This window comes from Peromyscus leucopus, chromosome 8b (genome assembly GCF_004664715.2).
Source record: "Peromyscus leucopus breed LL Stock chromosome 8b, UCI_PerLeu_2.1, whole genome shotgun sequence".
In the NCBI taxonomy this organism is placed as follows: domain Eukaryota; kingdom Metazoa; phylum Chordata; class Mammalia; order Rodentia; family Cricetidae; genus Peromyscus; species Peromyscus leucopus.
Window position 1 is genome coordinate 94,884,657 of NC_051086.1, and position 21,882 is coordinate 94,906,538.

The 21,882-nt window shown below is 57.1% G+C and overlaps 1 protein-coding gene across 3 annotated transcripts; it reads right to left on the reverse strand.

Moving 5' to 3' along the window:
- Nucleotides 1-825: 825 nt before the first annotated feature.
- Nucleotides 826-20,866, reverse strand: Mllt6 (MLLT6, PHD finger containing). 3 transcript variants are annotated; one of them, XM_028869095.2, is made up of 20 exons: nucleotides 20,688-20,866; nucleotides 19,328-19,407; nucleotides 18,836-18,890; nucleotides 18,540-18,649; nucleotides 17,216-17,319; nucleotides 16,958-17,051; nucleotides 14,430-14,675; nucleotides 13,758-13,856; nucleotides 11,438-11,660; nucleotides 10,071-10,682; nucleotides 9,540-9,721; nucleotides 9,315-9,423; nucleotides 8,305-8,371; nucleotides 8,029-8,174; nucleotides 7,520-7,717; nucleotides 7,344-7,432; nucleotides 5,982-6,331; nucleotides 5,553-5,643; nucleotides 3,964-4,326; nucleotides 826-3,232 (listed from the first exon to the last, which is right to left on the reverse strand). In XM_028869095.2, the coding sequence occupies exons 1-20, from the start codon at nucleotides 20,794-20,796 to the stop codon at nucleotides 3,191-3,193; spliced, it is 3,369 nt and encodes a 1,122-aa protein (XP_028724928.1). In that variant the 5' UTR covers nucleotides 20,797-20,866; the 3' UTR covers nucleotides 826-3,190. The 3 variants fall into 3 exon arrangements, with proteins under 3 accessions (XP_028724928.1, XP_028724929.1, XP_037057320.1); XM_028869096.2 differs by having other exon boundaries at nucleotides 11,525-11,660; nucleotides 20,688-20,865; XM_037201425.1 differs by lacking the exon at nucleotides 5,982-6,331 and having other exon boundaries at nucleotides 11,525-11,660; nucleotides 20,688-20,865.
- Between the last annotated feature and the right edge of the window lie 1,016 nt (nucleotides 20,867-21,882).

Sequence of the window (21,882 nt, forward strand, 5' to 3'; positions counted from 1 at the left end):
CTCAAGATCAGGGTACCTACCCAGCGGCAGTAGTTGACCCAGGAGCCTGAGGGGAAACCCATAAGCTGGGATGAGGCAGAGGGGATAGGGAGATAACAACTTATTTTTTTTTTTTTTTTTCTTAAAGGCAACCCTTAAAGTGTCATTGTCTATGGAGAGGATTCGTCAGCTCAGAGCTAAGACAGTCAGTGCTACATAGATACCTTCCCACCATGGGCACAACCCTACACTCACAACCACACCATCACACACACACCACACACACAGGGACAGCCTGCCTGCCAACCAGCTGCAGCTTAGAGGCTGGACGACGGGATAGAAATGACCAGGGCCAGGTGGGGCTCAACACTGCTGTCACTGAGTACCTGTCCCTCCTAGGCTTAGAGCAGTCACCTGGAAAGCCAGCTCCAATGACCCCTAAATACAGCTGAGTCCCTTTTAGCACTGATACCCACTAGCCGTGACCCCCCTGGTGGACACAGACTCAGCACACACGCATTACTCACTATTACTCACTCATCTCTTCTCACTGAGGGTGGTGACATTAAGATCCACTCATGCATTCTCAAACTCCACTTCCGCTCGGCAAACCACATCCTCCCCCTCCCCCAGACAGAGATGGCTCCAAATCTGCATCCTTCCCCTCATCCCACCAAAGCTCTTTATCAAGAAATGGACCAAAGCCAGACATGATGGCACACACCTTTAATCCTAGCACATAGGAGGCAGAGGCCGGTGGATTTCTGTGAGTTTGAGGCCAGCCCGGTCTACATAGCAAGTTCCAGGATAGTCAGAGCTACATAATAGAGTAGACCTTGTTTCAGGAAGAAAAAAAAAAAAAAAAAAAAAAAAAAAAAAAAGATGACCAAGGCTGGAAGATGTGAGGTCATTATGGCCATCCTGCAGGCCTCTGCTCCCTTTCAAGGGTCATGGTAAGTTTCCCTGTGAGCCGCGCCAAGAGTGTCACAACTTCCCTTGTTCCTCAGCATAAGGAGAAACACCACCAAGCGGTGGCGGTGGCGGCCTTTAATCCCAGCACTCAGGAGGCAGAGGCACGCAGATCTCTGAGTTCGAGGCCAGCCTGGTCTATAGAGTGAGTTCCAGGACAGAAAACCAGGGCTACACAGAGAAACCTTGTTTTGAAAAACTAAAAAAGAGCAGCACCAATCCATGCAAGGCCCAGAGCTCTCAGCAAATCTAACCTGACTACCTGCCAGGGCATCCTGGCCCAAAGTTGGAAAAAAAGCTCCGGAAAGTTGAGACTAGGGTTCCAAAGATCAGAGTGACTGGGGAGGGGGAGCATCTGGTCCAGGGCACCTAGCGCTCCTGCTTCACATGTGATGGCTTTCCAGACATCGCAGCAGTGGCCACTTGGTTCTCAATGGTGGCTGGGGCAACGGTGTGGGCCTGGATAAGCAAATCGTCTAAGAATCTGAAGACTCACTGGCTTTTGGATAAGAAGTGAGAGCCGCAAAGATGAAAATGTCCTTCTATACTAAGCAGTTAGAAAAGTATTTCTGAGGTCATCACAAATGCCCCCCCCCAATCGTTCCTAGTGCCAAAGAATTTGCCTCTGAAGGTTCCCAACCCACCCTAATATCTTACGAAGTCTTATCAACAGGAATATTAATATTATTTTCCATATCAGAAAAAAAACAGTTGAGCAGCACAGGCAAAAATATATCTGCACTACGTTTCTGTCATTGCCAAAAATATACACATCTTTTTTTTTATTAAAAAAAAAAAAAAAACCAACAACAAAAAAACCCCCAATAACAAAACCCAAACAGAAACACACCAAAATGCACACATGCAAAGAGGCCCACAGACAGGAACGTTAGGGAAAGCTGGAACGGACCCTCACTCAGTCCCAGCCAGTGCAACCAAAAGGGACAGAGGCCTCGCCGGCTGCGCTCCCATGTCCCACTCCATGTTTTTTCACAACGGCCCTGGGCAGATCAACTCTGCCACCTACTACTACACCCTGGAAATAGCTGGTGGGTGAAAGGGACTTTGTTAGCTTAAGTGGCTCTACGAGCCGGTGAAGTGGGCTTAAGAGGCAGGCTAGCGACTTCCGAGAGGGAGACGCGCTTCCCGAGGTGGCACCTCGCCCCTCCCCTGCTCACGTGTGCCAGGAAAGACCAAACTACCAGTGGGGGAGGAGGCCCCGAGGGGCCCTGAGATGGAACGGGGTCCAGAGGAGGGAAGGTAGGATATTACCCTGATACAGAGCCCCCAGCCCCCAGGAATTCTCCAATACTGGAGTACTGTTCTGTTCTCTTTAAAAGTTCATTCATTCATGCCCTGGAAAAGGACCAGGGTGGGTGAGGGGGTTGGCAGGGGCTACAAGAGCTAGGAAACTCCGGGTCTGGTGCCAGCCCCTGCTCCTGTCCTTGCCCTTGGCTGCCCCAGGTCCAGAGAATGAGGTGACAGACAGACGGGTTAAACAGACTGACCAACACACACACACTCACACACACGCTCACGCTCACACTCACGCTCTGTGGAGTCAGGCAGCTCCCTCTCCCCACCCTCGGCAACTCCTCAAGCCAATAGTGCAAAAAGGGGCAGGACAGCAAGGACAGCGAGGGACTTTGCCCCGCCCAGCCCCATCACAGGGCCCCAAGAGGTGCTATCCTGCCCTTCCTCAGCCCCCCACATCTGTAGGCTTTTCCAAGCTCAGCTTGTGACCCTCAGTGGGGAGGGATGATGAGAAACAGTCAAAGGGATACACCTTCTGCTGGGAAGAAACTGAAGGTGGACTGGGACCAGCCCTTTTTCCGTGAGGATTTCCACACCGGGAGAGGCCCAAGGGCCCACCCTTCACCTTCCCCATTCAAGTGCTCACTGGTTTATGCGGTAGGTCCAACCAACTCTCCACGTCCTATGCCATGACCTACTTTGCTCTTTGGGGGGCCCCTAGGCATCTGTGGAGGATGGGGGCTCCGAGGCAGGCCTGGAGCCTGCTCCCCCTGACCCTCTCTCCTGAAGCAGCCAGCGCAGTAGGGAACGGGCAGGTGGAAGGGAAGGCCCCTCCAGTCTCTCCCCACAGCACCTGGAACTCCAGCACACACTCCCTGGGCATCAGCACAGGCTCTGGGCCTGGCTCTCCAGAGTCTGGGCCTAGGAACCCATTCCGGACAAGGACCCTCAAGCCGTGTAGGGGTCAGGAGGGGCAGAGTGGATGGAGTTAGCCTTTTTCCTGGCTGGCTGAAGCTCCTTTGTCAGCGGTCTGGAAAGACAGGAAGGGAGGCTTTGAGTGTTGGAGGCATCTGGTCCCAAATCCCAGTTAAGAACAGCTCCCAAGGACGGAAAAGGCTGCTGTAGGAGCAGTAGGAGACAGCCAGGCCTCAGCCTAGCCTGCAGTGTGTGGAGTGAGGAAATGCCTAGCTTGTGCCCAAAGCTGGCTTCTTGGGCTCAGGCTAGTTCTCCAAGGAGGAGAGAGGCCTTTTCTTCTGTGTTGGCCCATCTTTCTGTGATGGCCCAGAGGCTCATCTTTCCTAACTGCTGTGCAGAAAGGAAAATGGCCTTTTCTAATTACTCCTCCCACCGGAAGGCTGTTTTCTTTTTAAAAAGGAATTTAAAACAAAAGAAAACAAAAAAATCACACTCAGTGTGCATGTGCATGTGTGTACATGCGTGTGTGGACAGCAGGACAGATTTCTGGAATCAGGTCTCTCCCTCTACTACGTGAGTCCCTGAGATCAAACTCAGGTCATTGGGCTGGGTGGCAAGCACCTTTCTTTACACGCTGAGCCACCTCACCACGCTGGAAGGCTGTTTTCTCTAAGAAGGCTGGTCCCTGCTCAGAGTGGCCTTCTTGACTCTGAAGAAGGGAACCCTATCTGGTTGACCTAGGCTTGCTGCCTCCCACCTCGGATGTATCAGGTGACATCACTGTAACCATCCTCTGCTTGTCCCTGAGAAGGGATACAGGAAGGCCCGGGCGGGCCCCTTACTCACCCCTCCTTTGGGGCCGCTCCCACCGGCATCTGCCCCAGGCAGGCTGAGAAAGGGGTTGGTCTGGGCAGTGAGGACTGGGGGTCCGCCTGCTGCTGCTACTGCTGCGGCCGCAGCTGCTGCAGCCATGAGACTTGTATTGCTGCCGAGGGAAGGGGCCACCAGGGCTCCAGCGGGCAGCAGGGGTGGGGCCGATGCTGTGGGCAGCAGGCCAGGGGTGCCCGCCGCCGCGGACAGCAGTGGGGTGGAGCTTCCAGCCAGCAGACTGGCCATGGGCAGCTGGGAGCCCCCAGCCATCTGCAGCCGCTGAAGCTCCCGTTTCTGCTGAATCTGCTGGATCATCTGGTAGACCACAGTCTGGTGCTCCTGCAAGGACGACGGACTGCCCGTTGGCAGTGGGCCCCTGCTGTCCCCCCCAAAGCCGCCTGCCTTGCCAGACCAGGGCCCCTCACACTGGAACCGTAAGGCCCGTGACAGGAAGACCAAGATTCCATCTCTACTTTGGCACTGTGGGCCTCCACCTCCCTATCTGCACGAGGAAATGACTACACATGGCCAGGTAAGTTCCCGGGCAAGTGCGGAGTGTCAACACCTCTGGCCCCGCCCACTGTCAGGTCCTCGGTCCCTAACCAACCACAGTGCCACTCCAAATGAAAGCACTGAAGTGGGACAACGGTCTCCAAGTACTTCTCTTCATCGTGTTTCTCCCCCCCCCCCAAAAAAAAACTGGTTTGAGTGGCACCCAGGAGGATCTCTGTGAGTTCAAGGCCAGCCTGGTCCGCATATGGTGTTCCAGGCCTAGGGAGAAATTGATTGACTCCATACAAACAAAAACAAATAAAAAAAAATTCGTTTGTGGGCAAGAGAGACGCTGCCTCCATGGCTACTCTTCCAAGGGACCTGGGTTTAAGTCCTAGCAGCCAAGGCAGCTTTCAACAGTCCATAAACGGTCTAGTTCCAGGGGACCCAATGCCCTCTTCTGGCCTCTGTGGGCACTGCACACACATGTGGTACAGAGACACACATATGAAACAAAAATAAAATGGAAAGCGGGGTGTGTGTGTGTGTGATTTCTTTAAGACTCATGTCTTCCTCTGAAGTCCTGGGCAGACTCAAACTCATTATGTAGCCCAGGCTTGCCTTGAACTCATGGCCATTCTCCAGCATCAGCTTCTAAAATGCTTGAACTACTGTCATAAATTACACACCACACCCAGCTTGCTGGGGATACACGCAAGGACCTAATGTATGCTGTGCCACTAAGCCACGCTCCAGCTTCATTCCCTCATTTTGAAAAGGTGAAACCACTTCCCTCCAAAGAAGAAAGAGCACGCCACATAAGACAGATGCAAGATTCCGGCTGAGAGAACGTCGCCTGCGCAGACACCTCCCTGAGATCCTGGAATTCCCCTGAAGACTGCCAAGCTCAGTGACTGCACCTGACCCTCTCCAGTCCCTCACTGCAATGTGAGCCAGGGCCTCCCAGCAGCCCCTGCCCAGCAGCCCCACAGGTTCAAACCCACCAGCCTGGAGCCCCTCCCGGATGGCTCTGGGTAGAGCTGGCAGGGGTTGGCCAGGGAGGGGGCACTCACTGGGGTCAGCTGTGGCGAGGCCAGGAGCTGCTGGAGCTGCTGGAGTTGCTGTTCTTGTTGCTGAAGGAGACGTCTCTGCTGCTCTGTCAAGCTGAGGCAGGGGTAAGACAGATGAGGAGGTGCGGAGCAGTGTACCCCACACCCACGAGCTCCCAGACTCCCTCGGGCCCAGGCAGATGGACAGACAACCTGTCCAAAAAGACTAATGGTAGGGACATGGTTAAGATCTTGTCCCCTCAACGACTCCTGTCCAGATGCATTCAAGGCTAAAGTTTTCAGGGAGTCCCTGAAGTCAACAGACTGCCAGGATTATAAATCTGATAGGACCAGAGGGCACTTTTTCCCTTTGGGGGGCCAGGGTTACTGGGGGGCATCCCTCCCACATCCAGCCTCCCTTCCCCTTCCCTAGGGTTGAGCTCTCTCCCTCACCTGTTGAGACAACCTGGCAGCTGAAGCGTGGGGGCCCCGCCAGCCTGGCTCAAGCCCGCAGGGTTGGGAGCAGCAGCCCCGTTCAACCCCCCCAGAAGCCCATTGAGGGGCAGGCTCCCGCTACCTGCCAGCCCACCCAATAGCCCCTCCGCCATGGGCATGGCCCCCAGCCCCGCTGCTCCAGGTGCCCGGCCCAGCCCGTTCTGTGGCTGGGGTGGGAGCGAGGCAGGGGCCCCGGGCAGGGCCAAGGGCAGAGTGGCAGGGCTCTGCTGGAGCAGGGGCAGCGGTGGGGGCGTGCTGTGGAAGGACAGCGATGAGCTGCTGCGGCTCGGGCAGCCTGAGTGTGGGTCCTGGGGAGGGAGGGGGAAGGGACGAGTCAGAGGGCGGAGGGCCAGCATGACCTTTCTGGCCCCCAGCCCAGTACCCACCAGCGTTCTCCTGAAGCGAAGCCCCCAAGCCTCCACGCCCCCTGGAGAAACAGCAGTCCAGTGATGGGAGCTAAAGGTCTACACAGTGCTCATAGATCGCATTTACTGACCACTTCCGGAAGCCCAGCACCCTTCTTGTTCTGGCCCAGTAACAAACAACAGTAATGGCACTGATTTTTTCAAAGGAACCAGGTCCAGCGGTTAGGACTTGACCTGCACTAGCCTGTTATTTCCACTTCAGAACTCAACTAGAGAGGCTCAGGTTCAAATCCCATGCCCACAACTCAGTGCCTTGGGTAGCCAGCCCTAGGTTCAACCTCCCTGCCTTGGTTTACATATTCATGCACTATGGGTGCTAGTAATATCCACTGTGGAGACTAGAGAGACTCGTGTTTTTAAGTCACAGGGCAAGCTTGCTTGCAACTAGTGTTATTTTTATGATCATGACAGCCCTAAGTCCCAGTCAGTCTGCGGCAGAGGAGAGACAAGCCCCCGGTCTGTTTGATTCCAATAAGAACCACAACATAACAATAGCAACTGCTCTTCCAACCGCTACCAATTACCCAGGGATTAGTTTGTGTGGGGCACTGTAATAAACCCTTCATGGACGCTTCTCAACACTCCTTCCCCAAGACGGCCTTCCCCCACGCTCCTCTAGCCCTTAATTGAGCTCATCTTCCTCTTTCTCCTTTGCAGTCTGCTGTCTTCCTGGGCTCAGCCCATCGTCAGTCAGGAGGCCTGGGTCTACTTTCTTCACTGTGGGCTTAGTCAGTGCCGGGTTAAGGAGGCGCCCCACGCATATCACTTATTTAAAATAACCACTAAGAAGATAATGGGGTGTTCGGCGGCCCCACTTCCAACAGTGGCTGGTAGTAACTAGACTGAAAGGACCCTCTCCCCTTGCTCCTCCCTGGGCCCTCCTTGCAGTGCCCACCTCGGAAGACGTGGACAGGGAGTTGTCCAGGCCCAGGCTGTTCTTCCCTGGAGGGCTCTTGCTGGTGCTCAAGGAGTCATTGCCGCCCGCTGAAGGATGGAGCGCAGGAGATGCAAGGCCCGGTTCAAGGCACCAGGCAGGGATTCCTCACCCCAGCCGGGACTGCATCCCCTCACCTTGAGGAAGCAGCCCGTAGGGTCCTGGGATGGGGCCATTAGTGGCGGGCAGGGCGGCGGGCAGAGCAGGGAAGGGCACAGAGAGCTGCACGTTGAGGATCTGGAGTCGCTCCTTCTTGGCGGTCAGGCTCAGGATCTGCTCCTGCAGTCGCTGGTTTTCCTTCTGCAGGGCATGCAGGGCCTTCAGCATCTCCACAACTTCAGAGAGGAGGAGGAGCCTGGGGTTAGTGCCTGGGGCACCAAGGAGGCAGGGCCAGCGGGAGGGACAGGGTCTGGAGGGACAAGGCGACCCACATCTCTTTGGGGAGGCTGCTCCCGCTGGCAGGACAGCGGATCTGGGAGACAGAGGTCTGAGGGCTGGGGAAGGGCCCTGACGCCCCCGAGATTGAGGGCAGTGGGTGCAAGCTGGGGTCTGGTTAAGATCTGGGCCAGGAGGCCAGGAGGAGAGAGCCTAGGGGAAAGGGGAAGGAGCGGCTGGGGCAGCCCCCATCCCTGGACACCCTGCTCACTGTTGACACCAGCCTCTCCATCGCCCTGCCTCTCGAGCAGCTGCTCCATATTCGTCGTCCCCGGGGCTGTGGTGTCTAACTGGCCACCCCCACAGGGGGCCGATGCTGTCTGGTCGAAGAGCGCAGGGAGGCTACTGATGGGTGACCTGCCGGCCAGAGGAGGGACAGACTCAGGCTCGCCTAGCACCCTGATTCCAGCCCCACCCCCGCCAGCCAGGGGCCGCTCTCTCCCGACCCCACCCACTCCGCCCTCCTGAGAGGAGCACCCTCCCTCACATGGAAGAGAGACTCTCCTGGGGGGAGGTCCCGTGACACCGGAAGCTGCAGTCTTCTAGGTCTGGCTCTTGGAAGGAGAAGGGATTGGTAAGGATCAGGGGGGAGGGAGACTATCTGCCTCAGACCCCTTCTTCAGCACCTCCCAAACCTAGCCTGGGAGCTCAGGCTGGCACCCCCATCTCAGGAAAGCCCCCCCCCCAACAGGGCTCTTGCTGTCTGTCTCTAGGTCCAGACAACCTGATCAAATGAACCAGACACTGGCTGTGTGACCTTGAGACGGTAACCAGCCTCACTACAGCCATTGTTCCGAGGATTAAAATAAGGTCATAAAAGTGAAGTGCTTAGCTGGAGGGCTCAGCGTGCACAGGGCAAGTCCTTAATCATTGTATTATCATAATTAGCTTTGTTTGACTCTTTACATTCATAAACTCAGATGAGAAAACTGTTGGCCACAAGATGGACACGGACACATACATACACACACACACACACCAATCTTACCCAACGGGGTCCTGAAACTCAGATTTGGTTTCTCTGAAAAGCTTACCTGAACTGGCAGCCTACAGCTAAGCCCTGCCCCCAGGCTGACAGGGTTCAACTCTCAGGGGCTGAGTAGACTCCAGGCTGAGAGTAGGGGAGTTTGCATCCCACCCCCTTAACTCCTAAATACCTGGAGAACAGAAAGCCCAGCTGCTAGGACCTCTGTGACCCTGACTACAACTGCACAGGACAGGGCCAGGGGGAGTGCTAAGGGCCTCGGGCTGGCTCGGGATCGTCTGAGCTGGCTTTGGCATTCTCTACCCACTGCTTAGAGCAGCTCACTTCTCTTCTGTGGGGTGTGGCAGCGCTGCCATGCCTGGCCCTGCACCTGTTTTCCTGGAAGGTGCCCCCTGGTTGGTCGCGTGTGAAGTAAATTTAGTTAGGCAGAGCAGGCAGGCCAGAGGGAAGGGATTCGCCCGCTCTCCAGTCCTTCAGAAGACGGGAAACAGGAACAGGGACCAGCAGCATACCTGTGTGGCTATTCTCAGCCTGGGTCAGGAGGGGGTTAACAGTGCCCATGGGGGTTCCAAAGATGTGGGAAGAAGGGAGACTGAAGGTAGAGCCAGCCAGAGAAAACACCTGTTGGGAGGAACAGACTCTGGCCTCACTGCGCTCGCTCCTGCATCTGCCAAGGCTGCATGGTGCGGGCACCTGGAGAGCGGCCCAGAGTGCGGGCCCCTGGGACAGCGCCTCACCTGAGTGGTGGAGATGGAAGCAGAAGAGGATGGGAGGGTGCTGGTGAACGGGGATCGGCTGAGGCGGGGCAAGGCTGAGGTCCCTGGGGGCCCCAGGAGGCTGGAAGAGAGTGGGGTGCTGCAGACAGCCCGCAGCACCCCTCCACCATGGGAGATGGGGTCTTTATTACTGGTGTAGATTCCTGAAGGCACAAAGACAGAGGAAACTCTAAGGACACATTCTACCCCAGACCCCTCTTCAGGGACACAGCAGGCCTAGGACTCACTCGGGCCATTCAGCTTATTACCTGCCTCTTAGCCTGGGCAATTCTTAGCTTGTCTTACTCTTCTACAGAACACTGTTAAGTCTGGCTAGGGTCTACCCCAACCTCTTCATGCACAAGACATCTAAGGGAACACCTTAGAGGTGATGGCCTTTTGGAGCGGTTTCTACCTAGCTACATTTCCTCTAACTCTTACATTTATGCCCCTGACCTCACAGGATTGGCTAGACATTGAAATAAATGTTCTCTAACTACAGGGGTCACTAACCTGCCCCCAGTAGAGGGGATTCCAGGCTCAGGCTGGGCAAGCTTCCTGAAGGCCCAAAGGTCCGGGAGGCCAGACCCCCAAGGCCAGAGCTGACCAGGGACCCTCCGGAGAAGGGTGAGGCCGCAGTAGCAGTGAAACCAGCCAGCTGAGCCCCAGGGAGGGAGGCAGTCGGGCCTGGGGCGCCCTCCTTGCCTCGGCTACCCTTAGGACGGCCTGGCCCGTGTCGGCTCCTCCTGCTGGCTTTGTGCTTCTTCTCCTTCAGGCCCGTCTCAGGGGCCTCCTCAGCAGGTCCAAGGGTGGCACTCAGTGCAGGCATCCGCTTATGCGTGCCTGCCGAGGCCCCGGCCCCGGAAACATGGGAAGACTTATAGTCCCCAGGTGAGGGGGCTCGGGCCCGGCTGGAGCTGGAGGGGGTGGTAGAGAAGCGCATGATGGGCCCAAAGCCAGAGAAGACCACCTTCTGCTCGAAGAGGTCAGCTTTCGGCGGCTCAGGGACCGTGGGCGAGGGAGGGGCTGGCGGAGTGGGGGCCGTGGGCTTGGAGTACTTGTCTTCCTCAGGCTGCTCCAGCTTGGGGAATGCGGCGAAGTCCGGAGAGCTCTGCAAGGATGAGCCTACAACAAAGGGAGGGATTACTGCGGGACCCTCCCCTCCCCGCCCGAAGGAGGGAGAGCACTGGCTGGGAAACGGGGTCTGGGTCCCAGGTGAACAGTCCCTGAAGAAATAAAACAGGAGGAAAGCACGTCCCGCCCTTGAACAAATTACTGTTACACGGGGCACGGGCCGGGCACAGGCGCTCACAAACAAGCTGGCCCAAACTCGGGCCATCCTGCAGCTCCCAAGTGCTGGGATCCCAGGCCGCTGTGCCTGGAGCTAATAAGTATTGGTGCTTTCATGCGGCCCTTTGGACACCAAAGTAGGGGACGTTACTGCGGGGCTAGAGGGGTTGGCCCTGTCAAGAAAAGAGGAGTCCTGACTCAGGAGGGGAAGGTGGAGGCTGGAGAGATGGCTCAGTGGTTATAAGCACTGACTGCTCTTCCAGAGGACGAGAGTTCAATCCCCAGCAATCACATGGCAGCTCACAACCGGCTATAGTGAGATCTAAGACAACTATCAATAATGGGATCCGACACAACCCGTCCGTAAGGATCCCATGCCCTCTTCTGGTGTGCAGAGAAAGCACCCGTACTAAAGAAATCTCGAAAAAAGAAAAAGGGAAGGGAAGAGTCCAGCTGGGAAATGAGCCACTGGGGGGATCCCGGCCTTGTTACCCCACATCAGCTTGTAAAAACAACGGGAGATGTAAACCACCAGGCAAAGGCCCTTGCAGGCTCCCGCTCCCAGCCTCCTCCAGGACACCCATACTCACCTGCAGGCTGCAAAGACCCCCCAGAGGAGGAGGAAGAAGAGGAAGAGGAGGAGGAAGAGGAGGAGGTGGAGGTAAAACTGCTCACACCTTTCCCGCTGCTCAGTTTCTTCCCCTTATGACTCAGGCTATGGCTGGAAGGCTTTTTCCCCTTTGAGTCCCTGCCGCTCTCAGAGGTCTCCTGAGGGTTGGCCTCGTGGTGGGAGGAAGCAGTAGCTGAGGAGACCTGAGGGAGAGACCGAAGAGACGCTCATCGCAGGCTGTCCAGTCCAGCTCAGCCTGGTTCGGGGTGAGGGCGAAGGCAAAGGACCTGGGCTCAACTGAGAGTCTCCTGTGAAGGCTTTCCAGGCAAGGAGCCCGTGGGAGACTCTAGAACATGGAGATGGGAGAGAGGTAGCTGTGGAGTTCTAGGGAATGTCCTGAACCCAGTGTCTGTCTGTCTTTGCCCCAGGACCCAAGAGAGACCAGGCCACATTCCGAACTGGCCTACTCATCGAAGATCACTAGTAAATACCTCTGGCCTAAAGGCTGGTGCTGGTCTAGGGCCCTCCGGTTGTTACCACTCACAACCACCTGGTTGTGACCACTGCACGCTCCTGTTGGACATCCGAGCCTACACCCCAACCCTCCACAGGGCGGCCTGTCTTCCCTCCTCCAACATCCATGAGGAAGCCCGCTCTAGGAAGCCTCCCCACACACCTAGGTGATGACCCATTCCGGCTTCCTCTCAGGGCCCTACACACCATGCCTGCATGTCAAGGGTTGCTATGCTGCGCCGAAGCACACTGTCCGGTGTCTGCTCTCCTAGGAGGGCAAGGTGTTGGGGAGTATCGGAGGAACAGAGCTGTGGGCCTAGAAGGCGCTGGCCTCCTCACCATGCTCTCCAGGTGGTTTAGCCTCTGGACTTGGTTCAGCTGCACCATCCTTAGGAGTACATTCCTGGGAGTCAGGAGCAGCTCCCATACCAGAGACATGGAGGGGAGGGTGAGTAAATTCGGGGCCTGAGGGCCGTGGCTGTGAGAGCCTAGCAAGGACAGTTCCGTGTGGTGCCCTTCAAGCCAGACCACTTTGGCTCGAAACTTCCCCACTAGCTGGGTGCTTTTAGACGAGTTACGTAACTTCTCTGGTGGCTGAGCAACCCTGAGGAAGGGGAAGCGACAAGGCATCTTCCACACTGAGTTATTCTGAGGAATGAATTCCGCCCTCCCGACTCCCCCTTCTCTCCCAGAGACAGTCTCCAGGTAGCTGTGCCTCTGGTGCCTGGGCAGGGGATTTTCTTTAGGGTGGACACCAGGTATTCAAACTGTGCTCAAGGAACAACTGAAGGGAAGGAAGGGCGAGAGAGCCACCCTGGGCTGCCGCCCGCCCTGGGCGGGGCCCTCCTCTCGGTCTTCCTTTGTTCTTTTCTGCAGCTGGAGTTCTGAAGGGAGCCAGATGTGGTTCGGAAAGCCACGGAAGAGAGGAGCTGGGGGAAGGGGGGCTTTAATGTTGGGATGGGTTGTTGGGGGGACAGGCAAAACTCTACAGCATATCCAAGGCTTGAGGTCCTGGTTGGGAGGAGGCCCTGACAGGTCTTTCTACCTGCCTGAAGGCTCTGGAAAGGTCGGACCAGCTTTCCCAGGTGAGCCCAGCGAAGCAGGAGGGGAGTTACTGGGACAGTTGCTACAGCAACATCACCCTGGAAACCTGATCCCTGAGCCTCCCGCTAAGATGCCCAGTGCCCTGCCAACCATGTGAGGGGGCAGAGGTGACTAGCAGTAATGGGACAAGAGGGAGTGCTTTCTCCAGGCCCCCAGGGGACTCCCATGGGTCTGCTCTGGCTTGGATTAGCACTCACTGGCCTAGGGTAGGGCCTGCCTGTTGCTCATTCTGATGCCACCCACTTCTAGAGACAGGCCTGCTGAGTAGGGTGGGGTGACTAGGGATTTCAGGGTATTGTCAGAAGCCTTCTTCCACCCCCATCCCCACTCCCACCCGGCATGAAGTGGGATCTAGATGTCCTCCCAGTGGTAGGCATTCTCAGCCCATCCTGCAGGGTTGGCCCCAGAGCACGGAAAAAAAGCCGCAGGGCCACCCATCTGCCCTCTGAAGACAAGATCCCAATGCTGAGCCTCTGTGTGGACAAAGGTGCCCATGGCAGCTAGCAGGCAGGGAGGTACCCCCTCCACCTCACCCTTATGATGTGTCAGGGCTTGCTGGGCAGAGGTGACATTAACCATGAGCTGTGAGAGGATGACGCCCAAGCAAGCAGGCCCCTGCTCACCCTGACCCTTCACACTACATGCTTACTCACACCCAGCATCCTGAGAATGAGCAGTGGTACCTTATCAGCAGTGGGGACCACAGGCGGGGTGAGGATGCTGGGGGGGGACTCAGGCCGCTTCTTGTGCTTCTGTTTAAGGCGTTCTTTATCCTTCCGACTCTGGGGAGGGAAGGGTGACCAGACATTGATGGACAGGTTGTCTGAAGGAGGTTAACCATGACATGTGGGTGTTGGGAACTGAGCCCTCTTAGGAGTGGGGCTCAGCCAGTCCTCTCCCTCCACAGAGGGATGGAAGACTCCAGCTGGACAGAAGCAGCTCAGGCAAGATCCTCTGAGAGCCAAGAGCCCCTCCCCCATCCTCCCTCCTGCTAAAAATAGCCTGTCCCATTATGGTGCCAGTGACGGAGTGCCACACACATGAGCAGGCACTCACAAGGGTGTCCCCCTGGAACACACACTGAACAAAAGTGAGCACTTCTCGGCACAGGGCACAGGGGGAGAGACAGGCTAGAGATCTGTGCAAACATGTAGGGCCACAAAATTGGAGGTTGGGGACACGATCATGTCATGGGGAAAACAGAGACCACACAGACACAGAGACCAGGTCCCAACCTCTGAGCCCCAAGTGACACTTCCTTAGTCCCCTCTCCAACCTTGCTGGCCTCAGAGGAAGGCCTGGGCACCTGGTGGCAGTGCCTAAAAAGAAGTATGGGAGCCAAAGCAGGCCTTCACCTTCTTCTGGCCCTTCTCGTGGTGGGTAAGGTGCTTCTCCTGCTGGGTGGATGGTGAGGCGGAGCGGCTTCTGCTGCCAGTGAGGAAGCTGTTGCCTCCGCCGCTGCCGCTGCCTCCCCCTGTACCACCTCCGCCACCGCTGGTCCCACTGCTGACGCCCCCGCCGCTGCCTCCTCCTGCGCCCCCGCTGCCACCGCCGCCGCCACTGCCGCCTCCCCCACCACCACCGGAGTGCCGGGATGTCTTCTGGAGATAGAGAATGAGAGGAATTAGCAGGGCGGTGGTGGCACAGGCCTTTAAGCCTGGCGGATCTCTGTGAGTTCGAGGCCAGCCTGGTCTACAGAGTGAGTTCCAGGAAAGGTACAAAGCTACACAGAGAAACCCTGTCTCGAAAAACCAAAAAAAAAAAAAAAAAAAAAAAGAACGAGAGGAATTGCCAAACCTTTCTTTCACTAGCTTAAGGAAGGTTCCTGAAGGTCACAAGATCCAAGGGCCAGTCAGTCCCTCTGCCCCTGCAGGTCACTCCTGTCTTCTGTGATACTCTGGACAAACTAGAAATCCTTGAGCTTCCCCAGCTGTCTTTGTTCGTTTGTTTTGTTATGAGAGAGGATGTCTCTGTGTAGCACTGGCTGTCCTCGAACTCAGAGAGACTGGATAGCTTCTGCCTCCTGAGTGCTGGGATTAAAGGTGTGTGCCACTGTCTTAGCAATGCAGACTCAACCACAGAGGTTCAAAAGAGGCATGGACCAGCCTCGGTCCCCAGCCAGGGACGGTGAGGTTGGGGTGCACTTGGGCCTCTTGCTCCACTCCCCAGTGTTCTTGTAGCAGTCTCAGGCAGACTGAACCACAGCCCTTAGAACAAGAGGATCCCCGCGAACTCCAGCTCTCGCTAGCCATTGGATCTTCCTCCCTTGGTCCTGCTTTTCCTCTCTGTCCAGCAGTATGTTTCTACAGAAGACCTGTGGCCCTGAACTGGGGGCTGCTGGCTATGAACACCAAACTATCTCCCCGGGACTGCCCTCGTGGGCCAGGTCTGATGGCTTTACCCACCCGAGGCTTGCAGCTGCTCCTGAAGACCACCACTACTTCCCAGTTGCCAAAGCCTAGGATTAACTTCAGACCTTGCCAGCTTGGGCTCCGCTCCCACTTCATCAAGCTCCAGATCGTCTCTCCCAAGTCTCTTCCACATCTGGACCCAGTCTATTCTGGACGCCCACAGAGGGAGGCGACCTCAGCCTGGTAACCTCCATCTGCCCTTGCCACCCTGCCTGGGGACCCCCACCAAATTCGGATCTCATGTCTACCCAGTGCCCCCGGAAGAAGTAACCAAACTCCTGACCTTGTCCTAAGTGGCTATCAAACCCTAAAAAGGCGTGGCGACCAGGGCACTGTTGGAAAGGGAAGGGAAACTATTAATCATTACACCAGAGCAACAGGCACACAAGATGGGCTGGCGTGGACCAAGGTGTGTACGCCCCTTCGAGGCCAGCTGCCCCCTTCCTACCACCCCCAGGGACCCACCTCTCCCCAGCCAGTGATTAGCGACAGCGTGGATCTTATGTCAGTCACCTTCTGCTTCTTGACCACTCTCGTGTTTAGACAAGTCCACCTACAGGACTCCAGCAGACAGCCCGGTCCCTCTGTCACCCGCCCCCTTCCTGCAGCTGTCTCTCCACCCAGCTTCACGGTTGCTGCCAGGGTAATCTGCCTATAACACAAATCTGATCATGTTACTCTCTGGCTTTGGAGCTCTCCAAGCTGTGTGGCCTGGGGCACGGAGTCCTGGCTGTAGCCTACCTCTGCAGATCCATCCCAGCCTGGGGAATCTCCAAGTCTGTTCAGCCATGAGTACCTCATCTCCCTGCCTCAAGCTCACTGCCTGCCTGGTCTTATCCAACACCCTTCCCTCACCTCAGGGCTCTGTCTTCCCCTGGCACGGTTCCTGAGGGGCTTTCTGATGAAACTGTTTAATCTGAATCCCACCCACCAGCTGTGAGACAAGCGATACAATCTTAGGGATGCTTTTTTTTTTTTTTTTTTTTTTTTGAGGCAAGGTTTCTCTGTGTAGCTTTGGTGCCTGTCCTGGATCTTGCTCTGTAGACCAAGCTGGCCTTGAACTCACAGAGATCCGCCTGGCTCTGCCTCCCCAGTGCTGGGATTAAAGGTGTGTGCCACCACTGCCCCGGCAATCTTAGGGATGCTTAATTTACGGTATCTGTGAAATGGGGCTCATGCGGCACATTTTGGGCTGTGGGAGAAGCACACAAAGTCATCACAACTGTGGCAAAGACACTGTCCCAGTAAGAGCTGTTAATCCACTCGTCCTAGTTCTATTAGACTAAGATTCCTGGATTGACAATCGTGGGGGGAAGGGGGGTCCTGTCTGTATCCTAGCCTCAATACTTGGTTTAGTTCTGACAGGCACAGTTCCTGAAAGGCAGGGACTAGAGCATGGGTGTCTTTCAACCTTCCAGTACGGGGCACAGGCATGTCCCAGGCCCATGTGCCCACTAGCGGACAGGACTCACCATCTTGCTGAAGTGGTATTTGCAGTAGCCGCAGTACTTGACATTGTCCACCTCCAGCACTTCTTCCTCACACAGCAGGCCTGCCATCTGGGCACTGAGGAGAGGCAGGTCAGCAGGGTATAGCCACAAACCACAGCTGTTCCCACCTCCTTTTTCCTGGACCCAAGTTCCAAGCATGGCATCACCACCGTCTCTCACAAGATAATCCCACTCAATAGCCACCACCAACCTCAGAGCGGTTGGGAACAGGAATCTCACCAGGTAACGTGAAAAGCCTGTCGACATCCGTGGCGGTTACAGGTCATGCAGGCTCCTGAGGCAGCTTTGCTCTCCCGGCCCTGTTCCTCACAGATGTAACAGGTCTGCAGGGCACAGCACAATTGATCCCTCCTCCAGGGTACCCCACCTTGCCTGCTGAGGGACTCCCCGGCCTCCCCTCAATTCCATCCTGTCCCCCACCACCCCAGATCAATGCCCTCCAACAGAATTTTCTGCAGGAACAGAAATGGTCTCTAACCTATACAATGCAAGCCAACAAGTGCTTGGAGGCCAACAAGCGCTAGCCACAAGGCCATCAAAGCACTTGAAATGCAACTGGTATGCCAGAGGAAATGGATTCTGAATACTCAATTTAAAGGTTTAAATTTTATGAGTGTTTGGCTACATGTATGTATGTGTACAACAATGTATGCCTGGTGCCCTCACAGGCCAGAAGAGTGCATTGGATTGATTCCCTTGAACTGGAGGTAAACGTGGTTGTACGCTGTCACGGGAGTACCAGGAACTGAACCTGGATTCTATGCAAGAGCAGCAAGTGCTCTAACTACCAAGCCATCTCTCCAGCCAGAGTGTTCAATTGTTTTTTTTTTTTTTTTCTTTTCTTTTGGTTTTTCGAGACAGGGTTTCTCTGTGTAGCTTTGAGCCTTTCCTGGGACTCACTTGGTAGCCCAGGCTGGCCTCGAACTCACAGAGATCCGCCTGGCTCTGCCTCCCGAGTGCTGGGATTAAAGGCGTGCGCCACCACCGCCGCCGCCCGGAGGAGTATTCAATTTTCAACGCACATCCTCATACAGACAGCACGATCCTTGGGGAGGTTGGAGGCCGGCATCTACCTTAGCCTCGCTCCCCTTGCTGGACCTCTGCATATGGTGTGTCTTTTTCATGGTACCTGGGACCAGCCATCCTCAATCAAAGTCAGTTCTTTCTCATGCCCCAGGTCTCAGCCTAAACATCTCCTTCCTTAACCGCCTTATACCCGAGCAAGCCTCAGTGGGTGCCCTTTATCTCAATGCCTGTTTACACGTCTGTCTTGAACAGCAAGCACTGGAGGCCCCCGTACCATGTCTCTCACATATCAGAAACTCAGGAAAATAAATGCACTACTAACTAAAGGCTAGTCTCGGGCTGTGCTACTTGGAGGGCGCTTACTATTTTGCCAGGTTAGAGAACACAGGCATGTACCTGTCTGTGCACAGAAGGCAGCTGAAGTTTAAACATCCACCCATCTCCCGAGCTCCCTAAGAGGACCAGAGGGCACCACGGTGGCACCCCAGGGGGACAGCAGGCCAGGAAGGGGACTGACCTTGTTGAAGCGATCGTGCGGGACGTACTGCAGCACAATGGGCTCCATGGTGAGCACGTTGGCAAACTGCACCTCAGGGATGTAGAGGGCACACACCACGTGGGCCCAGCCTGGGGCAGTGTGGGAATTCGCCTCAGCAGGACAGCAGGCGCCGGACCCCACCCCTCCCAACACTGTCGACTGTCCCCTGCTTCCACAACCTTCCTGTACCAAGCCAGAGCAGGGAAAGCCAGCCTCCACCCCACACCTGCTCAGGGGGTCTGGCTGACCTCAGCAGGGGTTCAGGGTCCCCTCACCTCCATTGTCTGTCCTCTTCAATGCCCCATCTTTGTGTGGGCACAGCTCACACCTCTGCCAATGCAAGGAGCACAGGGATTGGGGAATCTGCTGCTCTGGGCCCTCCCTGAACTCATCCAAAGGACCCAAGATGACGTAAGAGTTGGGGAAGGGGCGAGGGTGCACAGGAAAGAGGCTTGGCCGTGAGCTCCTAACTGCCGGAGGAGGCCGAGTAAGGAGGACCCGAGGTTCCTCACTGTAGCCTTGACAACCTTTCATAACAAAAAGTTACCCAAAAAAAGCACATAGGCACACAAAAATCAAAGCCCCCATGCCGGAGGTGGGGCAGAGCTGAGTGATGAGCGGAGGGAGAGATGGGGCTGGGAGTCAGGAAACAGGATATCCTGAGTGGCGAAGCTAGGTCCTGCCCTGCCTCAGGGTACCCTAGCTCAACCTGCAGGAGACGTTCAGGTACGGGGAGAGGAAAAGGAGATAGCAGAATCTGAACTCACCACCCTGGCTGCTCGCTCCTGAGATTCACACTTCCTGCAGAACCAGGGTCCCGTGGGCACCTGGACAATGCCATAGCAAGCTAAGGGTGGGGGAGGAGAGTCGTCACTAGGCAAAGCCCTCGGCCACTGGGTTTTTCCCAGAGTAACTGGGGGCGGCGGGGAGAGACCAGTGGACTAAAACCAGTCCAGTAGGCGGGGCTGCTCCCCAGACCCCAGGTCACTGGGAAACGGGACCACAAGAAATGTCTGACAGCCTAGAGCCAGCCTTCAATCACACCACCACCAAGCTTTCCAAACAGGGGCAAAAAGTCTGACAGTCCTTGACCTTAAACTTCCGAAGATCCTCCATCCTCATCCCCCTACTCACTTTTTTCCTGGACCCTGTTTCCCATCCTCGGCCCTGACCAGTCAGTCCCCAAGCATCAGAACAAGAAATAGTCATGACTGTAACACGTTTGTTGTCATGGGGGGGGGGCACTTCTTAAAGGGCCAGTAAGAGACGAGGCAAGGAAGTCGGGGGTCCAAGAACCTCATTTTCTGCCTCTCTCGCAGGTACAGGTCAAATGTCAAAGCTGAGCAGGGGTGGTGCAGGTAACCGGGGGAGACTGGCGGGAAGGGCCCGCAGCCACAGCATTAAGGGTTGTCTCAGGAAGAGGGGGGCCGTCGCCTGTACCAGTCAGGCAGAGAGATGCCAGCCTGCGCCCTCGGCAAGATTCCTCAAGGAGTTAACTCCCGAACCATGTGCTGCTGGGGGAAACTCCAAACCAACCTCCCTCTCCTCCATTCCGGCCCCCTATACCACCGCTCTCCCAGCCTCAGCTCTTCCCCGGAGGGTTTCACGAGTCCCTTCTCCCGTGGGACCCTTCTCCTCCCTTCCCAATTCCGCTCCTCCCAGTATCCGGAAGCAAAGGGGGATGACCCCCCCTTGACCTCTTCCTCCCGGAGCGGGAACCAAAATAAACCAGGCGGGAGGAGGAAGGAGGGGGGGGGGGATACCTCGCAGGTAAACATTCCCGGGACAGCCCCGACACCGGCGGTGCGGGGCTCAGGGAGTTCACTCCTTGCTCCCTGGACTCTCCCCAAAACTCCTTCAACTTGGGGTGGGGGGCGCGGGACGGGAACAATAGGCAAGAAAACAATGCCTGACCCGGTCCTGGAGGACCCAGGCTCGCGGGGTGGGGGGGTGGGGGGGGAGAGCCCACGCCGCCCTTCGCTTCAGGTGGGTGGGGGAGGGGCACGCGCCCCAGGAGGGCTCCGGAGGGCGCGGCCCAGGGCACCCGGTGCGCGCGCCGCCCCGGGGTCCCGCACCTCTCCCCCCCCCGCCGGCCGCCCCCCCCCCCGCTCCCGCCGCGCGCCTTACCTTGGTGGACGGCCACGCTGCACGCGTGCCCATCGCAGTAGACCAGCGGGTTTTCGGCCCAGCCCCTCTCGTCCGAACATACGCAGCAGCCTCCTACCATCTCCTTCATACTCCCATGAGCTCCCTCCGGGGCTGGGGCTGGGGGCCGGCCGGCGGGGGTCGGGGGTCACGGGGGGAGGGAGGGAGCGGGGGGCCGCGCGCCTCCTCGCCCCCTCCTCCGCCGCCGCCGCCGCCGCTTCTTTTCTTTGCCTCCTCCTTCCTCCTCCTCGGCGTCCTCCTCCTCCTCCTCGCTCGCTCTGTCTGGCCGCCCCCCCCGCCGTGCTCTCGCCCTCATGCCCCGACGGGCCCCCCCCGCCGCCCCAACAATGAGACTCGCGCGCCGCGCCGCTCTTCCGCGCGCCGTTCGCTCGCCCGCTACCTAGGGCCGCCCGGCCGCCGTGCAACCAGGGCCCGGCGGGGGAGGCGCCGAGTGGCACATCGCGGGCGCCCGCCCCGCGCCGCCCGCCCGCCCGCCCCGCGCCGCCCGCTCACGCGCCGCCCCCCCGGCCCCCCTGCCCGGCCGCGGCAGCCATGGCCGCGCGCCTCCGCTCGCTCGCTCGCTCCCGGCCCGCCCGCCCGCCCGCCGCCGGGTAAAGTCTTAGGTTCAGGGAACAAAGCCTGGCTTGGTAGGGAGCTTTTCGCTCGCTCGTGCGCTCCGTGCGGCTTTCCCGTCTTGTCTTTTCCCTTTTAGGACACTAGGTGGGTAGATCCCGGTGTGGGCTCTCGGTGTCACACTTTGGGTCTCCGGTCACCCCCACCACCCCCCACCCCTCCCTGAGCGTGCTCTTCAACCCTAGGGAAACCTGGGGGAGATAAAACCCGGGGGCTCTAAAGGGAACTGGGCGATGTGAACCATTTGCCCGTGCTTGTTCTTGGAAAGGGGGGGTGGGGGTGTCTCTTTGCATGGCATCCCATGGGCGCTGTCCCCGGAGACCACTCTGGAAGGTGGACAGTGTCGCGTGTCAACTTGTACTTGCTCTACAAGTAATGTTTTTGTTATCTTGAGACAGGGGTTCCTGTAGCTCTGGCTGGCCTCGAACTCAGAGTGCAGTCAAGGATGACCTTGAACTCCTTCTTCTGCCTCCGCCTCCCAAGTGCTAGAGTAAAGGCGTGCACCACCACGCCCTGCACAAATATTTGTTGAATGCTGGCTTCG